Below are 23,374 nucleotides of genomic sequence, written 5' to 3' on the forward strand. Positions count from 1 at the left end.
CACATATACTTATTCTGGTTTTGTTAACTTTGCACAATACTGATTCAAACCTTAGTTCATATCATTAATTATAGTACAATAAATTTGGTGTATGATTTTAAAATCTTGAAAAATATGGTAGATGATCATTATGGATTAAAAACAAGACAAATCAAAGCTGCTTTTGCACTGTTTTACTGAAACTGAAAAAGATGTGTACCAAATATACACAATTTTATAATAGTACAAAATGTTTTCTTTTTGAAGGACAGAGTATCAGTTACATTCACCAAAACTGACACTGAATAAACCATTTATTGCTAGTCCAGTAATAAAACAGTAAGTTCAAACTTTGCATAAATAAGAAAAAAAAGTTACCTGGACAATACTGTAGGGAAATGGACATTCATAATGCTATTTACAAGTAGCCACGGCACATACCAAGCAAGTAATAGGTGTTGAGTTGAATTAGAATTATGATCCTAATACAAATTAGATGTTAGATAGTAAACCCTGAAAGGAGTTGTTTATACTGAGTTTGCACAAAATGACAAGTTTTAGAATCAAACCATTCAGTCATTGCAGCTAGTGTGGAAGAGAGAGTCTTCATCGCATCCAGCAACAGCTGAGAAATGCATCGGTACCTTTGCTCTTCCTCTTCTGGTTGGTTCTCCTTCATAGCACTGTGATGTAGTTCACTGAGCCACAACTACCTTTGCTGCATTATAACTCATCTTCCTTCATTTTCACAAGCCAGAGTGTTAGTAGTTCTTAAACAAATAAACATAAAATCTGGAACTTGCCCAAAAATAAATTAAAGTTTCAACAGGAATGGAAATATTTAAATAAAAATATCAGTACTGATATCAGTGATTAACTTTCATTTCACACACACACCTATTTCTGCAAGGAAGTCAAACCGAAAATGGTGATTGAGAACTAGTGTAAACGTGTTTTACCGGTTTGTTAAAAATCATTTCCATTAAACTATCCTAATTAAAGGCTACCATGTGTGCGATTCCCTGGGATATTCTCCCACTTAAAAGAGCCACTGAAATAAATCAATAAGGATAAAGATCAAGCAACATAACTGTTCTTGACCAACTACCACTTAGTTCTACCGGCTGGGCCCAGGAGACCATGCCTCTTGCTGTCAGCTGATGCAAGACTATCTGACCAAAACACCTGACATTTGTAACTTGATGGTTTTAAATCTGGAAATATGGCCTATCTACTAGGTAGACCTGCTTTGCAGCAAGGCATGTTTGCTGTAAAAAGCATGGAAACTAATATTCAAAACTGTGATATTGAGTAACATAAACAGAAGCATTCCAAAAGTGAGTTCTAAATATAAAGGTGGCTCAACTGATTTAGCTCAGTGTCCTCTTAGATCAGATGTGGGTAACTGCAATCAAAACACCAAAACCCATTCTTAGGCTCTCCTTTGTTATCTGACTTTGTGGAGGGATGATCTTGGCTATTTTCTGGCCCTGGAGGATTAGTAACTTGTTCTACTCCGATGGCTGGTGCAGATTTATATGCACAACATACCAAGTTAGCCTCATAACCATGATGATGAAGAATATTGCAAAGTAACCGTACGGATTGGTCTAAAAACAACAACAAAAAAGTTATGCAACTTGTATTTCCTCTTAGTATGCCAAATGAGAATATTGTAACTCCAAAAACTAACAGTCTGACATTCTTACAAAGCTCGTGTAGACTACTTGGAGCACATTTTGTAAAATGCATGACTCGGAATAAACTAGGGCCCATGTAAAAAAATAAAACCCATCTGCAATATTTTCCATAGATAAGCATCCATTTATGGTAGACAAAGGAAAAAGGAATTAGGAAACTGGATGCAAACTACACACTCAATGATTTTCCTAAGATTCTTTCCGACAATTCACTGTTTGAATATTTATCTTCCTTTGGAAGTTCACAGATCTGTCATTTCTCTTCATTTTTCAATGTGCCACAGTTGCTTCAAGCCTCTGTCAGTGTTCAAACAGCTTTCTTGGTACCTGTTCCTTGAAGATCTTGCAAATTTATTTTTGACCTTTCAAAACAAAAGGTACACCAATTCAGAATTGCAAAAATTGTACATTATATTTTGTGGGGTGATGGGCAATAGGATAAGACCATGAGATTGTGGCTCTTTCCTTCTTACCTGTTGTGGATCATGTGGCTTTTAACCAAGTGCCCTTCAGCTAAGGCAGCCATTAGAGACAGTTCTCCTGCCATTACTGTCGCGCATACAATTTTAGCAAGCTGACGGGCGTTTTCTCCGGGGTTATCTGCACTTGCTCCTTGAACACCCAGCATCTGTATTAAAAAGGAATACAAACAATAATCAAGTTGGAATATGTTCAATTTAAAACTATTCCGTCCCTGATATTTCATACAGTAACAAGCTCAAGGTCTTTCAAGAAGTAAGTACTCAGCTTATGATGGCCATTGGGACCAGAATTTCTATTGTTAAACGATAAGGTCATAAAATGTGAGGACTTGTGACCACATCACTTAGCAATGCTAATTCCTGCCATATTGCAGTAAGGATCGTGGGTTGTCGAGCAAGCACCTCCTTGCAACTTCTTGCCAGCTTCCAACAACCAAAGTCTGTGGGGAAGTTGGCAGGAAGTTGCAAGTCTTACATGGCTCGCAAGCAGGCTGGAAGGCAGGAAAGTAGCTGCAGGTGAGAGAGGGTACCTAAGTGGTGGTGGTGAAGATGTGACACAAGTGTGGAGGGACTTGGGACACCTGTTGCCAGGTTGAGGAAAGTGGGGAGAGGGTGTGTGAGAAGGTGAGCGGATGGGGGGAGACTTAGCTGATTAGCCTGCGGCTCTTCCCTGTTGATTGTTTGTAGGAAGCCAGAAGGGAAGTTAACAAATGGTAATCACATGACCACAGGATGCTGCAACCATTGTAAGAGCAAAACAGTTGCCAAGCACCCAGATTGCAATCACATAATTGAAGTGCTGCTGAAACAGCTTGAACTTTGAGGATCAATAGAAATCACCACTCCAGCATCCTAAAAGCTTTCAAGAGTCACTGAAACAGTCGTCATTGAATATGCAACTGTACTTGCATACTGTATGGTTCAGTGCTAGGTAGAGTAAAAGTACAAGGAGTAACATTGAAATCCTTTCTTGGGGTCAAATTACGCTCCTGGTCAAAGAATTCTTATTTTGAGTGCTGGTTCTATCAATCACTGAACACCATCCTCAGCTGATTTCCACAAAAACAATTCCCTTCCCAAAATAGAAAGCTATAGTTCAACCTCCAGTTTTCATACCTGCAAACACGCTTGCTGGGGTAACAGGTTGGTTCCTCCACCCACAGTGCCAATTTCTATTGAGGGCATTGTGCAACTGATATAAAGATCTTCATTGGTAGGCCCACTAGATTCCATTAAAGTAATACAATTTGAGCTGGTGATATTCTGGGCTGCATCCTGACATCAATGCAAAATTGAGGGGTTATATTAGCATTTAAAGGTTTTTAAATACATAATTCACACAGAGTTAAGTGAAGGGATATATACCTGTCCACATGCTATGTACATGGCGGTGACAATGTTAGCCGCATGAGCATTATAGCCACCTATGCTGCCAGCCATGGCAGAGCCAACCAAGTTCTTGTTGACGTTGACTTCAATCATAGCTTGTGTGGTTGACTTCAGTATCTAGAAAAAAAATCCACCAAAACTCTGGTCAAGGAGGAAGTCTATGTTCACAAGGAAAATCTTTTCAAATGCAGTTCTTAGAAGCGACACTCAGGAATCTAGACAATATCAACTGTTGTATTATTATGGATCATCTCTATAGAACGAGAGTAGGAGACAACATTTTATAGTGGTTCTCCTCCTTCCCGAGAGGATTATTCCAGTTTGTGGTTGTGGGAGGAGAGGTCTTCTTACCCAGGTTTCCGCAAAAATAAGACTGAGACTTATTTTCTTTTGGGCCCCAAAATAAGCATGAGGGCTTATTTTCGGGGGAGTGTCTTATTTTCCCCCCCATGTACGGGAGACTCACTTCTTCAGCTTGTTTGGAGTGGAGCAAAAGGCTGCAGAGTGTGTCAATGCTGCCACAAGGTGGGGAATTGGAGCTGCCCCAAGCACCCTGCACCGGCTTACTTCAAGGCCCCCACAGCCAGGCCACCCACCCATGCCCCGATATTTGCCTCACCTCCTGGCTGCAGCACAAAAAACAACCAGACGGAGTGGATGGGTGGCTAGCTGTGCAGACTCAAGTAGGACTTATTTGGGAGGGGCTTATGTTAGGCACACGTGTAAAAACATGCTAGGTATTATTTTTAGGAAAACGGGATAAAAACATCTAGTTTGTGGCATCCTTTTTTCTATTTCACATCTACATGAAATCATGAGGATAGATCAGTCATCCACACAGTCTAATGTCAAACTCAAAGGCCAAGATCCGGCCCACTGGGTACTTAGATCTGGCCCGCAGGGCCGCCCTGGAAACAGTGATGGACCAGCTTGCGGTGCTTCTGCCAGCAAAAACGGAGTTCGGGAGGGCTGCCCTGGCAGAGTGTTGCAGGAGGCCATGGCAGCCAAAAATGGAGCCCAGGAACTGTTTTTCCTGGCAGAGCACTCGGGCCACCACAGGTGCCCCCGACATGAGTGACATCAAGCTGGACATGCCCACACTGCCCCCCCCCAAGGTCAAATGCAACCCTGATGCGGCCCTCAATTAAATAGAGTTTGACACCCCTGGTCTAATGTCATTAATACACTGATGTTCATCTCAGATCTGGACCAATAGGTAATATGGTAGAAGTGCTATTGAAGACTGGATAGAACAGGAACATTCAGAACAAATCCCCCCCAACAGAAAATGATTCTGAGTTTGTGGACCAAATTAATACAGAAAAACACTATCTTTGATTCTGAGTGGGGATGCACTTTCCCATTCAGAGGTGTTTACAATTTTGGAGGCACAGCTCCTGCTTTCTCAGCAAATAGTTTCCAGATGCAATTCAGGGTGTTGTTTATCATATTTAAGGCTTTATGTGGCTCCAAATCAGGTTATGTTAGGGACCATTTTCTCTTAATCTGTCTGTTTAGTAACTTAAACAGGATCAACTCTCTCCAGGTTGTGTCTACACAAGATTGCAGAAGTAGGCAGTTTGTATTGTTGCTCTTATACTTTGGAATTCCCTCCCCAACAAGGTCTGGTCCATCCCTTCCTATCTGGATTTCAGAAGAGCACCTACTGCAGAAGGACAGTATGTTCTGAAAGAAGGTTGGAATCTGGCAGAGGCCTGATTTTATATATTTTTATCATTTTAAGGTTGATAACATTGTTTATATTTTGGATAGGCTTATTTGTTATTTTTGAAAGAGGTGCTTTTTATTTTAAGCAGAACTTCATTGTTAGTTGCCCAAAATCTTCAGAAGGGCAGCATACAAATAATGTATGTATGTATGTTTGCATGTATGCATACAAATATAAATGGCTTTGGAATTGGGAGGATATAAATAAGTCAAGGATGAATTAAAAATAATTCAACATAATAATTTTCACATTACACTAAAACAATGTGACTCACTTCTTTAACAACTTTTTGTGGAATAACTGCTTCACAGACCACAGATTTCCCTCTCCCCTCTATCCAATTTATGGCAGCTGATTTTTTATCTGTACAGTAGTTGCCACTAATAGCTACAATATGGAGATCAGGAAATTCTTCTTGAAGCCTTGTAAGTGCTTTCTCAGTACCCTGTTTGGAAGGATTTAGAGAAAAAGAGACAGAGAAACAAAAACATTAGACCATCGGTTTAGTTCTGGCTGACTTCTTCGTGAAGGAACTTAAGTATAAACAGTGGAAACTGTAACTTCAATTACTTCATGTAACTTGACATTATGTAGCTGCATCAAAGACAAGGAAGTAACATTTTCACAGCTGTTAGTGAAGAGTTAGAAATGGTGTGGTGTATGAGCCACTCTCATCACTGGCTGCTGAGGATCAAGGATAAGATTTGTCTGGTTATGGATAGAATTCATGATGCTCACTACTAACAGCAAGGGGTTAATTAGAGTGAGTCTTATGTGAAAGGCTACCTACTCTTTGGATAAGAAACAAAATATTATAGGAAACAGTGCAGTCTCATCCTGAACTGAGTCCAGAAAGAAGCTTTGTCAGCTAAAGGTGCTTGCAATTACAATGGTATCACAACAGCTGATTGTGATGTTTGTGATGTTCATTGCCAGCTTCTAAAAAACCAAGTCTATGGAGAAGTAGGCGAATGGTAAACTTTGCAACCATGCAGTATTTGCCTAACAATAACTGGGCCTGTTGAAACTGCCGCTGTTAAGTTGCCATGGTCACGCGACATTGGGCCTTATGACCGGTTCAGAGTTCCTGTTCCTAATTACCATCAATGAGCAAATACTACCTGTGCAGGCGGATTTAATTATAGAAGATTCATATTTGCATTCACATATACATGGTTGATATGTATCTGTATTATGTCATTTTTAGCAATTAATTTTGTGTTTCTCTGATTTTTTGGCACAGTTAAACATTATATGCATGTGAACAAGTACAGAACTGGCAGAGACATGTACACTGCTCTCTAGTATTCCCAAGGTTACATTTGTGTTGAAATGTTTTCCAAATAACAAGCTCCACCAATATATGAACCCAGTCACTGAATCTGTATGTTGTAAGAATAGTTTCTTAATAATATTTTTTTAAATTAAAGTTTTATGAAAACACCATGGAATAAAACACATCTCACATTATTTTAAATGCTCCATCTGGACTCTTTTGGATGCAGTCAATTTGTCTGTTATTTTGGAAGGGTACATAATAAAATTGAGACAAACAGGCTCAAGCTCAATCCCTCCAAGACTGAGTGGCTGTGGTTCCCGTCATCCCGATTTGTGCATCTTGTACTATCTTTGATGATAAGGGGAGAAATTTTACCCCCCTTAGAGAGGGCCCACAATCTGGGAGTCCTCCTGGATACGCAGCTTAGTTTAGAAGAACACCTGACAGCCGTGACCAGGGTACTTGCAGGACCACCTACTACCACCGGTAGCTTCCCACTGCCCAGTACGATCCCACAGAGTTGGCCTCCTCAAGGTGCCGTGGGCCAGGCAGTGTTGGCTGGCGACCCCCTGGGGGAGAGCCTTCTCTGTGGGAGCGCATTCCCTTTGGAAAGAGCTGACCCCGAGCTTCACATAATTCCCGACCTCCAGTCCTGAGTCCTTTAGAAGAAGGGCGGCATGTAAGTCCATTAAACCAAACCAAACCAAACCAAACCAAACCAAACCAAACCAAACCAAACCAAAATGTATCTAGAATATGCTAAATAGGAATCTGTTACACTGAGATTTCAATTGCAATATTTTCTTGCTGGAATAGTACTTAAAGAGAAGAGAAAGATTTCTAAATACCTACTTCTTTTTCTTTTTTTCTGTCAGGTTACTTGTACAATGATTTATTTATTTGATTTGTATCCTGCCTTTATCATTTTTTTTCCTCCTACTGTTTTCTCACAATAACCCAATGAGGTAGGTTGGGCTGAGAGCCCCCCACCCACCCAGGACAGCTTTCATGCTTAAGGCAGAACCAAAACTCACAATCTCCTGGTTTCTTGGCCAATACCTTAACCTCTACATCGAATTGTCTCAAGTTACAGTATTACAATTACAATATTCTCAAAGCAAAATTTACTTAAATGCATTTATTAAAATAGAACTTACTTTTGAAATCATATTCATACCCATTGCATCACCGGTCTTAGATTGGAAGCGAATATAAAGATTGCGGCCAGCCAAAGCAATGTGAAGCCGTTGCAAACGAGCAAATCTATAAAGATATTTTGATAAACATGTCTCACTTTTTTGATGCACTTTTTTCAGATTTGTATATGAAATGCAATTTCCCCCCTCTTCTAAATTATATAAAATGCTAACCTGCTAGTGCTATCAAATACATCTTTTATTATCTTAAATCCTTCTGGTGTTTCAAGCCAAGCCTTCACTTCGGCAGACTGGCAGGCTGTGGGTAGTCGTACTACAGGTCCTCGTGTCATTCCATCTGCTAGAATACGGCTACTAGCACCTCCACCAAGCTGAGATATAAAAATGATAACAGGATGATAACAGTCACTGACAGATGCATCTGATCACAAACAAAAAGAGCCAAGGTGGCGCAGTGGTTAAATGCAGCACTGCAGGCTACTGCTAGATCAGCAGGTCAGCGGTTCAAATCTCACCGGCTCAGGGTTGACTCAGCCTTCCATCCTTCCGAGGTGGGTAAAATGAGGACCCAGATTGTTGGGGGCAATATGCTGACTCTCTGTAAACCGCTTAGAGAGGCCTGAAAGGCCTATGAAGCGGTATATAAGTCTACTGCTATTGCTATTGCTATAAAAACACTTTTTAGAGTTGCACACAGTTACATTCAGTATTGTGCTACTTTGTGAGGCTTTGTCTCACAGAACAAGACTTCCTCTCTTTTCCACTTCTCATGGCCTCTTAACTTTAAGTTCTCCCACACCCCTAGAACACATTCTGTATGGAGATGCCCATGGACAAGAAAAGCTGGATTCCACCCACTGTAACTGTGCTAAACAGAACCTTATTAACCCTGCTTACATAATCTTTACTTACACATATTGCTCTGCATCCTCTGTTTGTGCTTGCCACCAGGCATCCTTCAGTTGTTGCCATTGGAACTTGAAACTCTTTCTTGTCCAAAAGAAGTGGGCCAACCACACCCACGGGAATTGGCATGTATCCAATCACATTTTCACAGCAAGCACCCATCACCTTTAAAAAAAGTCAACTAAATATTACAACTTCGTTTGCTAGACAAGCAGTTCTCAGCTTACCACCACAATTGAGCTCAATATTTATGCTGCTACAGTGAGTGAGAAATTTGTTAAGTAAGTTTTGCCCCATTTTACAACTTTTCTTGCAACATTTGTTAAGCAAATCACTGTGGTTGTTAAATTAGTCACATGGTTGTTACATGAACCTGGTTTCCCCATTGACTTTGCTTGTCAGAAGGTCAAAAAAGCTGATCACATGACTCCTGGACACTGCAACCGTCATAAATATGAACCAGTTGCCAATCATCTGAATTTTCATCACATGACCATGAGGATGCTGCAATGGTCTTAAGTTTGAAAAATGGTCATGTCACTTTTTTCAGTGCCATTGTAACTTTGAATGGTTACTAAGTGAACTGTTGTAAGTTAAGGACTACCTGTATTAGGAAATATTAAATATATGACAGGAATAGGTGTTTGGGGTTTAGAATAACTAGTACATGTAGAAGAAATAAATATGATCATCAGTTCAACAAATGGGCCATTTTATACCTGCATCTATTTAGACAACCTTTATATGTCAAAAGTTACAGGCATTGTGCGATTGTCTCTAAAATTCAGATAAATAGAATTCAGGAAAATCTTCTTTAAATGTTTCTGTATTATTTTTTTCTTAAATCTCATAGCATGGCCTAGATACAAATTGAGACCAAGAGGTGAAATACACTACCATTATCTTAAAAGAAAGACTTAAAAGAGAAGTATTCATCTCTGTAAGGACTACTGAACCAACAATAAACTTGAAATGGCATTAGTATTGCTGGCAAAACATACTCTAAAATGTTCAATGTTAACTAACTAGCTTTCTGTTCAACTGCAAACCCTCATCTGCCAACAATCACACTAAGTGCAACTTCAGATGAAAAAGTTTACAATACTGAGTATCTTTATCTATGTTTCAATTTACACAAGGCATGTCTGCCTATTCTTTCTACTCACCAGAGAATAATTATAATTCTTGTAAGGAAGATACTGTAGAGATGAAGGCTCAGGAAGCTTCTGAGATAATATTTGCCTACGAATGGATACACCACGTTCCTGAGTTTCCATCAAAGATTCCAGTTTATAAGCAGGAATATGCCTTGCACTGACTAAACTAATGACTTCTGAATCAGAGAGGAATTTAGCACCCATCTGAGGAAAGAAAAGTATTTGATTGTGATATAACGTTTGGCATTCTTCTCCTTTGCCTGAAGCAATTCATATGAAAAAAAATCAAATACAGGGTGTGGTGTATTAACAGGTATAAAAGAGAAAAGGTGGCAACTGAATACCATATCAAAATGATTGCATAATGTTAATAAAATGCTTTATCACATATGCACATCTTACTAAATGTTCTTTTGTTTTGACTGTATAGAGTCCCAGTGTTTTTCAACCTTTTTTGTGCAAAGGCACACTTTTTTCATGAAAAAAATCACGAGGCACACCAGCATTAGAAAATGTTAAAAAAAATTAACTCTGTGCCTATATTGACTATATATAAAGTGTTTTTCCCATGGCACACCTTACACTATGTCACGGCACACTAGTGTGCCGCGGCACAGTGGTTGAAAAACACTGGTATAGACGCTACATGTTGTTATAGGGTAAGGTTTACTGTAAAACAATATAAGATACAAAAGAAAGAAGTTGCCATCCTCTAATAGCCAAATTCTTTGCACCAATATATTAATAAACTACATTACTTGTCTTTGCTTGCTTTTTTTTTACCTTAGCATTCTGAAGTATACAAAGACATTCTTCAAGGGGCCGCATCTCTTTAGGCAATTCTATTCCAGACTCTTTTCCATTATTGATTAGAGCTGCTTCAGCAGAATTATCACCAACCACAAATATGGCCTTCGTAGGTGATTCTGATTGGAGAGGCTTTACAATCTCATCTGCATAAAAGTCAACATTGAAATCTGAGGAATTTTATCAAAAGGCTTCAATATAAACCTTTTTTAAACAAAGCAAACAAACATAACAGTAAAAGATTACCTTTTCCATCTTTGGCAACTTGACTATCACCCATTTTTCTTAAACTGGGATTATTTTTTAAAGGAATAGACTGTTTTCTGCAGCAATTTTCAGGAACTTTTTTCTGAATCATTATTGGAGATATTATTGGGTTCTTCAATGAAAGTGTGGATTCCATCTCTGTTTGTTCAAAAAAGATGTACTTGACAGCAAGAAGAAGAGCTAAGCCAAGTGTAATTGTTTGTTCAATGTCCATACTGGCCATTCTAAAAAGGATGAAATAAAACATCTTTAAATATTTATCTATTCCCTTTCCTCCTCTCTACTCTGCTATGATTTCCTAACACATGGTAATTGGTGGAATTCTTACAGAAATTATTGAATGACAATGATTTTAATTTGATTATTTTTATGCCTGGAACTGCCTTAAGACATCTTGCCTCTTTTAAAGTAAAACTGTGAAATTCATCTCTTAGCAACTTCATGAACAAGTCTATATAGTGTTCTTAATAATGATGTATCGAAAGATATTCTGAGTTCTTGTTCTTGCAAAGCATCACGTACATAAGTGAAACAACAGGTGGGTATCACTTAACAAATGTCCTGTTTAGTGACCACTCCAAAAGTTAAAATGGTGCTAAAAAAGTAAATTTATGACATTTACAACTCTTGTAGCATTCCACAGTCACATGGGTGACATTCGGATGGTCTGCAACTGGCTTCCAATAAGCAGAGTCAATGAGAGAATCGAGCAATAAAATTGCAAGTCACTCTCACTACCTCGTTTAACAACCCATGCCAATTCCCTTAACAATGAGAAGTGATGTCACAATCACTGTCACATGATGTGTCCCTTAGCAATAGAGTTGCTAGTCCCAATTATAAACATGGTAAGAGGATTACCTGCAATATATTTAATCAATTTCCTCCCAGAGGATTTCTGCCATTATCTGATTACATTCTCAAAAATATTTAGTTTGGATTAATTAAAGATTAACTATTCTAAGCATGTACTCTTTCTCCTAACTGTAGACATATTAATGGACCATTGCAATTCTGGTAAATTAAGAAGTCATGCAGAACCAGTTAATACCTAAATTACAGAAGCCACTACTAGAAGGAAGTCTCAGTTTTATACTTCAGTAATTATTTGTTATGTTATAGAGGAAAAAATAAAGTTATCATTCAGATTTCTTAATCAGCCAGTATCATCAACATGGGAAGGGACTATATTTCCCAATGTTACTATTCTGGAACAGTTATAAGGTCATGTGGAATATTACTATGCTATTGACACGGTGAATGACTAAACCCATCTAGTTAGCATATACCGTATCGGAGTATAAGACCCACCAGAGTATAAAATGCACCAAGATTTTGAAGAGGTAATTTTTTAAAAAAATGTTTTTACACTGTGCAGACCTCCCAAACCCTCACGCCTCATTTTTTGTGAAAAATGGGGCATGCAGAGAGTTTGAGAGGCCTGCAAATTGCTCCTGGGGACTAAGGCAAAAATGAGCCAAAAAAAAGGCCAGTTTTTTGTGAAAAGGGGCCCTTTTTTGCCAAAAGAAAAAGGACATGCATAGCCTTTAGGAGGCTTGTAGAGTGGGGCTGGGGGGGCGGTAAAAAATGAGCAAAAAACCCCTCATTTTTGCCCTCCCCAGCCCCCAGGAGCACTTGGTAGGCCTCCCAAACTCTCTGCATGTCCATTTTTGTGAAGGGGTGAAGTTTCAGGAGGCCAAAAATGCTGTATTCCGTGTATAAGACGCACCCAGATTTTGATCCTCTTTTGGGGAGAAAAGTTGTGTCTTATACTCCAAAAAATACAATACATAAGAAGAATAAAAATAAATCAGAAAGTATTAAACAATCCTGATGCATATTTATTGGTTCTTGAGATTCTTAAAGGAACCTTTCCCTAAAATCCTGCCTTGCCAGAATAGTTTTTCTCCTCGAGGACTTTTCCTCTCCATAGAAAAAGGATAGTTCTCCATGGACAAAAGAACTCCTCTGTGGGCTAGAGTAGGAGAAGATGTATAGTTCCATAAGTGAAGGAAGAACTTTGTAGATCAATGATATTTCAACCCTGGTATTAGTCATTTGGCCAATTAGAACTGAGAATTATTATTCATACTGGCTTGGGAAAGATATAACACCCTATTATTATCACATTTAAGATACGGGCAACAGATCAAAGATTCACATTGCTTCTAACAAAACACATTATGTCAGTTCTTTCACAAGAAATCTTATTTATGGGGAATCAGATGCCAGTGTTAATCACAAATACACTAATCAGATATAAAACACTCCAGGATAATTGTTAAGCAACCTTGTGTATTTTGTTGATCTCAGTTCAACTATACAAGGGAGAAAATGAAATTTTATCTACTTAAGATATTAGATACATTGGTGATTTAGTAATTTGTACAGTATAATTTAGTTAATTTGAAATAATCCGAATGTACTGATAGGTGCTACTGAATAGTGATAAAAATGTTAGGATTAAACATACCTAGAAAGATAAAATTGCCACAAAGAAACATTAGGCTCTATTCTCTTTGGAGCATTTTCATCCAGGCCCATAGATATTTCAGTTGTGCTGTTCTGAGCAGAGGGTTCTGCTATCCAGCGACTGTGAGCATGAACAAGAACCAAACCTAAAGACTGAAATTTAAAAATTGAGTGGTTAAACTGGTCAGTTCAACTAGGAGTGTGACTCAATCAGTGATCAGCATATAAGTATTAAATATATCATTAAAATAATTGCACAATACTTGGATACATTGTTGTTCCTATAAAAGTTTTACTTATTGAAAAGTAACCTACATGTTCTTTTGTTTGTTTTTACCTTTGCATATATTGTCAAAATTCAACTTCTTCAAAGGATTTAAAATAGTCCATTTATCTCACAATTATCGGGTATAGGAAAGCAAACACTAACCATAATCATTTTGACCCTCTGTGTTACAGGATTTGGTTTGTTTTCTTCTTCTTCCAGAACACGTGCAAAGTGACTAAGCTGCCATATTGGATGGCCTTCTCGACTCTCCCGTGAAAGCTGGGGAAGAACAGAAAAGGTTATAGTAGTTGAATAACATTACATTGAATGTCAATTTATATATTAATATTTTGCACAACTGTTTTATGAATGTGAAATACTACAAAGGCTATATGATCATATAAATTCAGAAACAAGAATTATCCTCACATATTAATAGAGGAAAAAAGCAACCAAAGTCATAGACACCATTGTATAAAATTAATAATTTGATAATTCATAGCAGCACTACAACCTGTGAGCAGAAGTAGATAAGAATGTCAGAATTATGAGCAACCCATGTTCAGTTTAAGAATTTTGAAACATGAAAAACTTGTTGAGCCGAGGTGGCGCAGTGGTTAAATGCAGCACTGCAGGCTACTTCAGCTGACTGCAGTTCAGTAGTTCGGCTGTTCAAATCCCACCAGGCTCAAGGTTGACTCAGCCTTCCATCCTTCCGAGGTGGGTAAAATGAAGACCTGGATTGTTGTTGGGGGCAATATGCTGACTCTGTAAACCGCTTAGAGAGGGCTGAAAGCCCTATGTGTATATATCTAACTATTGCTAACTATTGCTATTGTTGTTGAGTTTTCCATCCTCCTCCTTTTCTGTGTCATGTTTTTTTTTAATTGTATATCTCTGAAGGAACCGACATTCTCCTTTTTACTAATCTATAAGATAATCAGAGAACTTTAACTACTAACAATAGCTTGCATTCTAAATATCAGATATCTGTAACTTTAAAAAAATCAGCTAGTAGGATTCAAGTAGAAAATCAAGCAGAATGTATATATTGTTGGTTTCAATTTTGCCTTGAAGCATATAATTTTCTCAATATAAACTATATTATAAATATGAGTAATCTAACAACTGCAATATAAAATTATAATAACACCAATTAAATTTACAAATGCCCATAGATATTATTTTAATATTTCGTCATCAAGATATATTGACAATAAGGCAGGAGTTATGCAAAACATTTTGAGTTCACTCCATCTGTACACAGCCTAACTCTAATAGGCACCTTGTGAAACATCACAACATGAAATCTTTCAGAATCACAAAACTGATTAGAAACTGAACTGCACAAGTGAAAAGTAATTCTTCTTTGTACTTTTAGTGACTTAAAATTGCTCAGAAAATATTTCCAGAAGAGTCTTTTTGCTTCTTAAAATACCTTGGAACTAAAGCATTTTTAAAATGATCATCAGTAAAAGAAACAGAGTGCAATATGGTTATACTCATTCCTCCTTTTTTATTGTTAAATACTGAATTAAAGTTATCATTATGCAAAGCTTCACATCTTTTCTCTTAAACAAGGGTAAATTTTATGATTACATAGAATTCTGATAGGAATGCTTTTTCAGAATAAGATTTCTTTGTGGTTACAGAAAAGTGAACTATATGCATAATTCAAAATGAAGATTAATACATCTAACAGAATTACATATTATAGAATTATTTTGAGAGATGTCCTTATTTTCCCCCCTTTTCTCCTTCTGTGTCTATATCACTAATTAATAGGTCCCTGAGAACACTTTTTGATCATTTCTCCTTCTATTCTGGAAATAAGAGAGCGTTTGTTTTCATTTATGAGAATGGCAATTTTTCATTTGTCTTGAACCACAGTAATTTAGATATGTTCAAAATATCATTTTACTGCTACTGCTCTTACCTCTAATACCAGTGACACACAGGCTGGAAAGAAAGTCATGAAGACAAAGTAGTTGGCAAGAACAGACATACAGCCAAAACAACACATGATTTCAAGTTGTCTTACTCCTGTTAAAGAGACCACCAAATAATTAAAATCAGATTCTTGTTACTATGAAAAACATTATCTTGAAATGTGCACCAATGTGAACATAATAATACAAGTTGATATACAATGTAATCATATAATAAAAAACAACCAAGATTTAATCCTTCCATTATTCATCTACCTGCTGGAAACAAAAAATAGCTCATCTTCACTATCACAACACTTACTGAACATCAATAATCACATCATATTTATTTGGTGCTCTATTAGTTTAGGGAACAAAAAGGTACATCATTTAAAAGATCAAAGAGGGCAATTACAGAAAATGCTCTGTTATCTGCATTTACAAGCTTAACAGCTATTATGGGGAGAGGAAAAACAGTGTTCCAGAAGCCAATTATAATATGAGAGCTTCAAACTTTTATCAGGCTTCTGATTATAGAACTTGCTATGCTACAACGCATAAGCTCAGACTTGCAATTCATGACTTGCCTCAAAAAAAACCAAAAAAAAAAAAAAACCCTAAGCCTTATTATGTAGGTACAGTTACATTTAAACAAATCTTTCAAAACATATTGAAATTAATGTATTATACAAGACGTTCTATGTTGAATACTTCCATTATCTGCTAATTAAGCTGATTCATTCAATGTTACCATGCATACTTCAGAAAATAACCATATTACAAAATCGGTAATAGACATAAATTATGTCACAGTTACACTTTTATTTATCTATAATACCTTGATATACACAAAATACTGGTAGTTTTGCTTTTCATTTAGTGACTGTTCAAAATTAGAATGGCAGTGGAAAAAGTGACTTATGACCATTTTCCACACTTGCGACCATTGCAGCATCCTTGCAGTCATGTGATCAAAATTAAGACAGTCGACAACTGGAATGTATTTGTGACAGCTGCAGTGCCCCAGGGTCATGTGATCACATATTGTGATCTTCTGACAAGCAAAGTGAAAGGGGAATCTAGATTCACTTAACAACAGTGTTATAACTTAATTAGTAACTAATTAACTAACTAACTTGATTCACTTAACAACTGTGGAAAGAAAGGTTGTAAAATGGGGCAAAATTCACTTAACAATTGTCTATCTTGGAATGGAAATTTGAAACTCAATTGTGGTCATAAGTCAAGGACCACCTATACTGAGAAAAAGGCACTATATGTCATCAATATGACAAGAGTGCAAAAAGTTAACTTCTTCATTCTCTACATGAGAGGAATAGAATTTTAATACTCTTTCTGAAAATAATATATCTTATGGAACCCAAAAAAGGAATGTACCCTGCTCAAACTATGTCCTGATTTACTGAACATAATGTCTCCGGTGGAGAAAAATACAACTGAATACATATTTACTGGGCAAATATTTTTAACCTTAAAAATTAAAATTCTGCATTCCTGAAAATTCTCAGCTTACCAGACATTGTGCCAACACCAATAACAAGACACTCAACAAGGGCATCCAGTGTAAACGTAGGGCCCAGGATTGCCATCCCACGCGAAATATTCTCTCTTACTTCATCCTACATGTAATACATTAAAAGTGTAACTCAGCTATAGTCTGAGCTATAAAGCAATGGGCAGATCAAAACCAGTTTGTGCAAAATTAAGTCAGTAATTTTTGCATCGTTTCTTTTCTTTTTCACCTTACTCTCACCATCATTATACAATCTGCAATATTATCACAATATATTTATCATGCTAACATTGTAAACAAAATTCAATTCATAAATAAAACTGACATTTTCTTAAATTATTATTTATATACCTCTCTATTTAGCAGCTATACTGAGATGAATCTACATCTTGTTTATATTTTTCTAAATATTAAGGTAGCATCTCAAGCGAGCTTCTTTTACAGAAGTCATAAATCTCTTAAACATTAAACCATTCCCTAAACAAAATATACTCAAATTAATCTAGGCAATTATATAGGAATTTTATTTTTACTTTAAATTTTAAAGGGTTCTAAGTATTGCAGTATAAGATATTATAAATACTTTTCTCAATGAAGCTGAGAATTTGGCTGACCTGTGAGTTGGAACTGAGTGCAAATTTAGCTAATGCACTAGCTCTGGAGAGGTCAATCAGAAGCAAGAAGAATGGCAGTGCTTCACTGAAAAGTGTAAAAAGCATATTGTCATGTTACATATCAGATAACATGTAAAAGTGAAGACATTCATCTTGATAAATTCTTTAATAGATGGCTAAATAATTTATTGCAAAACCTTCAGAGATTTTTTTACTGAATACATTTGTTCAACATTTCTTTGTTGTATTTAGAGCGGTAATGGGAAACTGAAGTCACAAGCAAAGCCAAATAGCATAAGTAAATAGCATAAATTATAGATTAAACAACAACAAAATAAAACACAAGAGCCACCAAAGGAACCCTCCTTCCTATTTGGAAAAATGGAAACACTGCTTTCAGTATTCACTGAATTTGAATTTGTGCATAGCTTGCAATAGGATTTTGTAGATTTAACTTTTGACCATTTAAAGGTGAAGAAATAACAGGACTTTGTGTCTAATCTTCAAATTATGTTATTTCATGAATGGGAGATGTCATATTAGAAGTGTTGCATGAATCAATTAGGTATCTTTACACATGAAATTATCCTTTTATGATCTAAAGTGAAATTACTCTGATGTCAAGTTTCAGAATTAGGCTGCTCTTGTTAAATTGAAGCAAATTTGCATAATTTGCATAATTAATACATACTTCAAGCCTGTCAATTCTTTATCAAGGAAATGAATCACCACTGTACTGAAGACAAAGCTTGAGAAGATTGTGAATAGCCCAGCAATACCTGCAAAAGATATATAATCTATGTAATAAGCAGAATACAAAGCAGTACTTCTCTAACTACATTAATCCAAATCTTTACTCTGAAGCAAGTTTATCCACATAAGATACTATCATGATCCTGTTACACTGTTTTGTTTATATATACGGCTATAGTTATCCTGAAATATTTTAATATGCAGAGTATATTACTGTAATATTTTTCTTCAAGTTACCAGTGATACCAGCCCTTAAAATTTGTCCAATGACATTCTTCTATCATTTGCAGTTGACTGATTATAGCAGGTCATATATATATATACAATTATATTAGTACAATTCAGAGAGGACAGTCATGTTCTACAGGATCATTTTTAACTATTACTGATACTACAGTTCTGAGCAATGGACAAATTAGAATTGCTAGTCTACATGGCTTATTCAAATGCTTATTTTTTGCTTCTTCATAAGGCCAATAGTTCTTCAAAAGACCATGTCCCTCTTTACCCACCTCTGTTATTTCAGAATCTTTCACCTTAAATAGTCTTTGCAAAATACATCAATCACAGCTTTATCGAAGATTTTCATAATTTCAAGCTAAAATCAGATTGATCCTCTATGTAGAACATAATCTACAGTATCTCATTCCACAAACGTATAAAATATGGTATCAATCCTAGCAACACCATCTTTTTGTTTTACAGTATGTCTAGGACAGATGTCAAATCTAAAACTTTTGTATATGTTATAACCAATTTAATTAGTGTATAGTCAAACCTGTTTCATAAAGATGCCTGTTTTGCTCTTAGAAATAAAAGTATCTTACCCAAAATATATTTTGAGCCAAGTTGCTTCAAATTTTGAAACTGGAAGTATATATAAAGGATTGCAATACATCGTGTGATTGTCAATATTATGATATCACTGCTCAAAACATCCTGTGAAAGGAAAACATTTTGTTTGCTCTCAGAATGAAAAAGAACACTATATTTTTGAAATCTGTTAAACATTTTATCAATGTTTCACATATGTAACAATATTTGAGAATAATAAACATCCTTATAATTTTATCAAAATGGTAAACTACTCATAGGCACACATCTCCAAAAATTAGTTATATTGCTTTTAATCAATTGCTAATACTAACATAAAGATTCTCTTAATTCAAGCTTGACTACAATCACATGGACACTATCTGAGATATTTCATTGACTTCCTAATCTTGTCTATAATCCTGAGATTTCCCAATTTTAAATTTCATTCAAATCTAATTTGCTTCATTATTAAAATAATGAAGTAATTTTTAAAATAATTTTTCAGTCTTTACCTCTTCAAATTTAGGGCATTCGTAATTCCAGCCACAGATTTTATCATTGCCAGTGAACATCTTCATAGACATCATACAGATGGTAAGAGTTACAGTTCCCACAATAACTTCCCATGGGTGGGAGGCCACAAAAAGGCCATGCATTCGGAAGAGTCCTGACAGCATTTTCAAAAGTATTTGCACACAATCTAGGACTAAATCCAAATAAAAAAATTCTTATTAGTTATATCAATTATACAGGTAAAAATATAAATTTAAGCTCCACTCAAATTTGGCTGATAACTAATCAATATTAAAAGAAATATGATAACAGGCAGCAAGAGCAAAAATGACTACAGCCTATATTCCAATTCAGTTCTTCATAAACTCTACAGAACTTTCAGTTAAATCTAATGGAATCCACCTGCCCCTTACAATTGATTGGTAGGACATCTGAATCATTGGTAATTAGAACTTGAATCATATTTAATGTTTCATAAACAACTTTTAACCTTAGAACCAGAGAGTTTCCTTTAAAAAGAATACTACCTTGTCTTGCCTGCTTGAATTTGATACCATACATCTTACTCTATTTGCCACTTCATCACAGAGATACTTTACTACCCAAGATCTTGTCAAGTTAGATTAAACGTCCAATGATTCAAATGTTTGATCATTCTCTGGTTTGCTAATTTGCTTTATGTCTGCATGACATCTGAGAGACCAGCATTCATGCAAAGACTGCCAAGTATGACCTGCCAGGTACCTAGATAGTTTTCTTACAAAACTATATGAGGCAGCATAGCAGGTATACTTTTTTATCCATAACACTACACATGAATGCACAATATGTACATGTAATAAAAATATTGAAACCCACAGGACACCATCATCAATGATTGATATACTGCATACATTTGTAAGCTAGCCAGAGTCGCCACTATATGAAATGTGCAGCACACAGATCTAGTAAACATACTACAATGCATAGCCCAACAACATTCAAGTACTAAGAGAATCAGAGAAAAGGATTCTTATTCTTAGTGGAAGAAAATGTAATTATTGTTAATCTGTGGCACCAGGGACTTTAATCATACTATTGTAATCAAATGAAAAAATGCATGAGCCAGGAAGTCTCAGTTGATTATTTATTCTAGGGCCTTTCATATGCTGTAAAATATACAGTATCTTCTCTCACACACAAAAAAACAGATTTTCCAAATTAGCTTAGTATCCTTACAAGAAACTGCAGCAAAGAGAGTAGCTTATCTACTTTCTACCTACAATATTCCTGCCAATAACAATAACAATATGGTTTGGGGATGGAGTAAAAAAAGAGTGTAAATCCAGAAAAGTGTTTCTCTTGTAACTGGATGGATCGATTGCAAATATTACAAGGAACAATTAGCCAACAAATAAGTAGTTTGGAAAAAAATGGGAGGTGAGATGGTTCCACCACAAAACCGCGGACGACAAAATCGCGGTCGACGAAAGCGCGCATTTGACGTCATCACAGCGTGACGAAAACATCGCGCTGTGATCGAAAAATGTAAAAATAAAGCGAAAACCTTACCCTAACCCCCCCAAACCTAACCCTAAACCTAACCCTTAACCTAAGCCTAAATCTAACCCTAAACCTAACCCTTAACCTAACGCTAAACCTAACGCTAACCTTTAACGTAATGCTAAACGTAACCCTAACGCTCTAAACCTAATCCTAACCCTTAACCTAACCCTAACCCTAACCCTTATGTGAATCGGCTTGCTTTAATTTTATTTTTATTTCAATTTTTAATTTTTTTCGTCACGCTGTGATGACGTCAAATGCGCGCTTTCGTCGATCGCGCTTTTGTGGACCGCGGTTTTGACGGGTCACGAGGTGAGATTAGTTTACCCTCAAACTGGAACTAAAACTAACTTGTTATTGGATTTAATAACTTTATTAATTTATTAATTTATATAATTACACTAGAATGTAATTCTAATCTGAAAAAGGTTAAAATATCCCCAAGCTGAGCTACCATCTGTTAACTACACAGACACAAACCTTGCCATTTTATTGGAAAGAATATGGAAGTAATTTACAATTGTATTTTTTTTTTAATTTCTCAGTCTAGCCTACAGCTTTGACATTCCTTGGGTCTTCCCATCCCAACAATAACCAGGTCTTATTTTCCAAGATCTGTGGGCCACTTGCTGCAAATGAGACATTCCACAATAGTCACGCAGTTCTAAAAAAATCTAGCAACCTTCACAGACATTACAAGCTATTTTAGATCTTTAAAAGGGGAAGGTAAAAGCCATAAGACATTTGCAAAAAAGCAAACGTCTGACAGACTTCAGCATGGCTCCTTTAGTAGCAATTCCTATCAGCCACTATCAGCTGATACTACCAGTACTATAGTACCACCAGCCATATCCATAAAGCATATTTGAACAATGTTGGTGCTTTGAAACGCCTCACACACGCCTTTTAGACCTGCCGTCTTAATTACCATTTTCCCCCAAACGCCCAGCACTGTTTAATCACACAATTTAACTGGCATTTCCGGTTATGTTCTTTTCTTCTATTTTGATTTGATAAATCAGTTTCTTTTTAGGCCGAGAAGATAAATCTACCACAAATCCTAGTACTTAATCGCCGACAAACCGTGGTTAAGAAAACCACTCCTTTGGGGCGGGGGGAGGCATGTAAGAAGCCGTCATGGATGGAAGAAGTCTCAAGGAGGCCCCGGCGTGCATCTCTCCAAGGCGGAAGAGATCTGTGGGAGAAATATCCACCTGGGACACGCCGTTCCGGCCGCTCCAGGACCCGTGGAGCCACCCAAGGGAGCGCTCTCAGGCCCTGGGTGCAGAGAACTAACGGCGCCCAGAGCCGCCAGCGATGAATGAATGGCGTCCCCTCCCCTTGACCCGACAACCCAAGGGATCGCCACTAATTCCTCCCTAATCCTACCATAGTTGCACGGAGGCTCCCTCTTCGCTCCACGAAGAGGGCCGAGGCAGCTGCCTCTCCCAGCTCCAGGACGCCTCTCCTCAGGCAGGAAGAGAAAGAGGCTCCTTGACCGACCCAGCCTAGAAAGTCCCCTCCAGTCGCGCAAGTCTGGCCGGGGCGCGCCTGACTGGAATTGCTCTCCTCATCCCAAAATTGTGGCGGCCTCGCCCGTAAACCAACGCGCTACCAGACAACCAGGCCAAAGCCAACCCTTCTGAGCCAATGGAACGGCCGGTACCTCTCAGAAAACGGCCGGTGTGGCGAGTCGAAGCTGGCAAGGCGCTGGCCTCCTTCCCTCCTCGCCTATTTGCCGCAGACTGAAGCGACCGCCCTCCTCGCCACACAAGGACACCCGGCTCTCCACAGAGCTGAAGCCATCGGCCCATCGTGCAGCCAATGGGCAGCGTTCGCCGCGCCCAGCCAGGGATACGTCACCCTTTCTGTCACTGTAGCAACCGGTCGAGGAAGCGGCAGAGCGCTCGACAGATCAGGAGGGTGGCACGCGCCATCTCGCCACGGGAACAGTGACCAATGAATCACAGCCAAGATCTCCTCGAGCCTCCTCAGTGGTCCGTCATCCATTGGCTTATTTGCATGTCGGCTTCCGAGGGCCAATTGGCTTTCCGCTGGTCAGCGGGAGAGAAGAATGCT

At 37.5% G+C, this 23,374-nt stretch overlaps 1 protein-coding gene across 3 annotated transcripts; it reads right to left on the reverse strand.

The window, feature by feature from the left end:
• Positions 1–158: 158 nt before the first annotated feature.
• HMGCR (3-hydroxy-3-methylglutaryl-CoA reductase) lies at positions 159–23,055 on the reverse strand. 3 transcript variants are annotated; one of them, XM_014067831.2, is made up of 20 exons: positions 22,962–23,055; positions 19,750–19,943; positions 19,249–19,360; positions 18,360–18,447; positions 17,669–17,753; positions 17,055–17,160; positions 15,529–15,635; positions 13,755–13,871; positions 13,326–13,477; positions 10,832–11,076; positions 10,562–10,755; positions 9,788–9,982; positions 8,628–8,786; positions 7,929–8,086; positions 7,716–7,821; positions 5,554–5,724; positions 3,527–3,667; positions 3,278–3,436; positions 2,153–2,307; positions 159–2,041 (listed from the first exon to the last, which is right to left on the reverse strand). In XM_014067831.2, the coding sequence occupies exons 2-20, from the start codon at positions 19,912–19,914 to the stop codon at positions 1,987–1,989; spliced, it is 2,670 nt and encodes an 889-aa protein (XP_013923306.2). In that variant the 5' UTR covers positions 19,915–19,943; positions 22,962–23,055; the 3' UTR covers positions 159–1,986. The 3 variants fall into 3 exon arrangements, with proteins under 3 accessions (XP_013923306.2, XP_013923307.2, XP_013923305.2); XM_014067832.2 differs by lacking the exon at positions 22,962–23,055 and adding an exon at positions 22,685–22,782 and having other exon boundaries at positions 10,562–10,731; XM_014067830.2 differs by lacking the exon at positions 22,962–23,055 and adding an exon at positions 22,685–22,782.
• Between the last annotated feature and the right edge of the window lie 319 nt (positions 23,056–23,374).

This window comes from Thamnophis sirtalis, unplaced genomic scaffold (genome assembly GCF_051295495.1).
Source record: "Thamnophis sirtalis isolate CommonGarterSnake01/CBP01778 unplaced genomic scaffold, rThaSir2_p1.2 scaffold_5, whole genome shotgun sequence".
NCBI classification, from domain to species: Eukaryota; Metazoa; Chordata; class Lepidosauria; order Squamata; family Natricidae; genus Thamnophis; species Thamnophis sirtalis.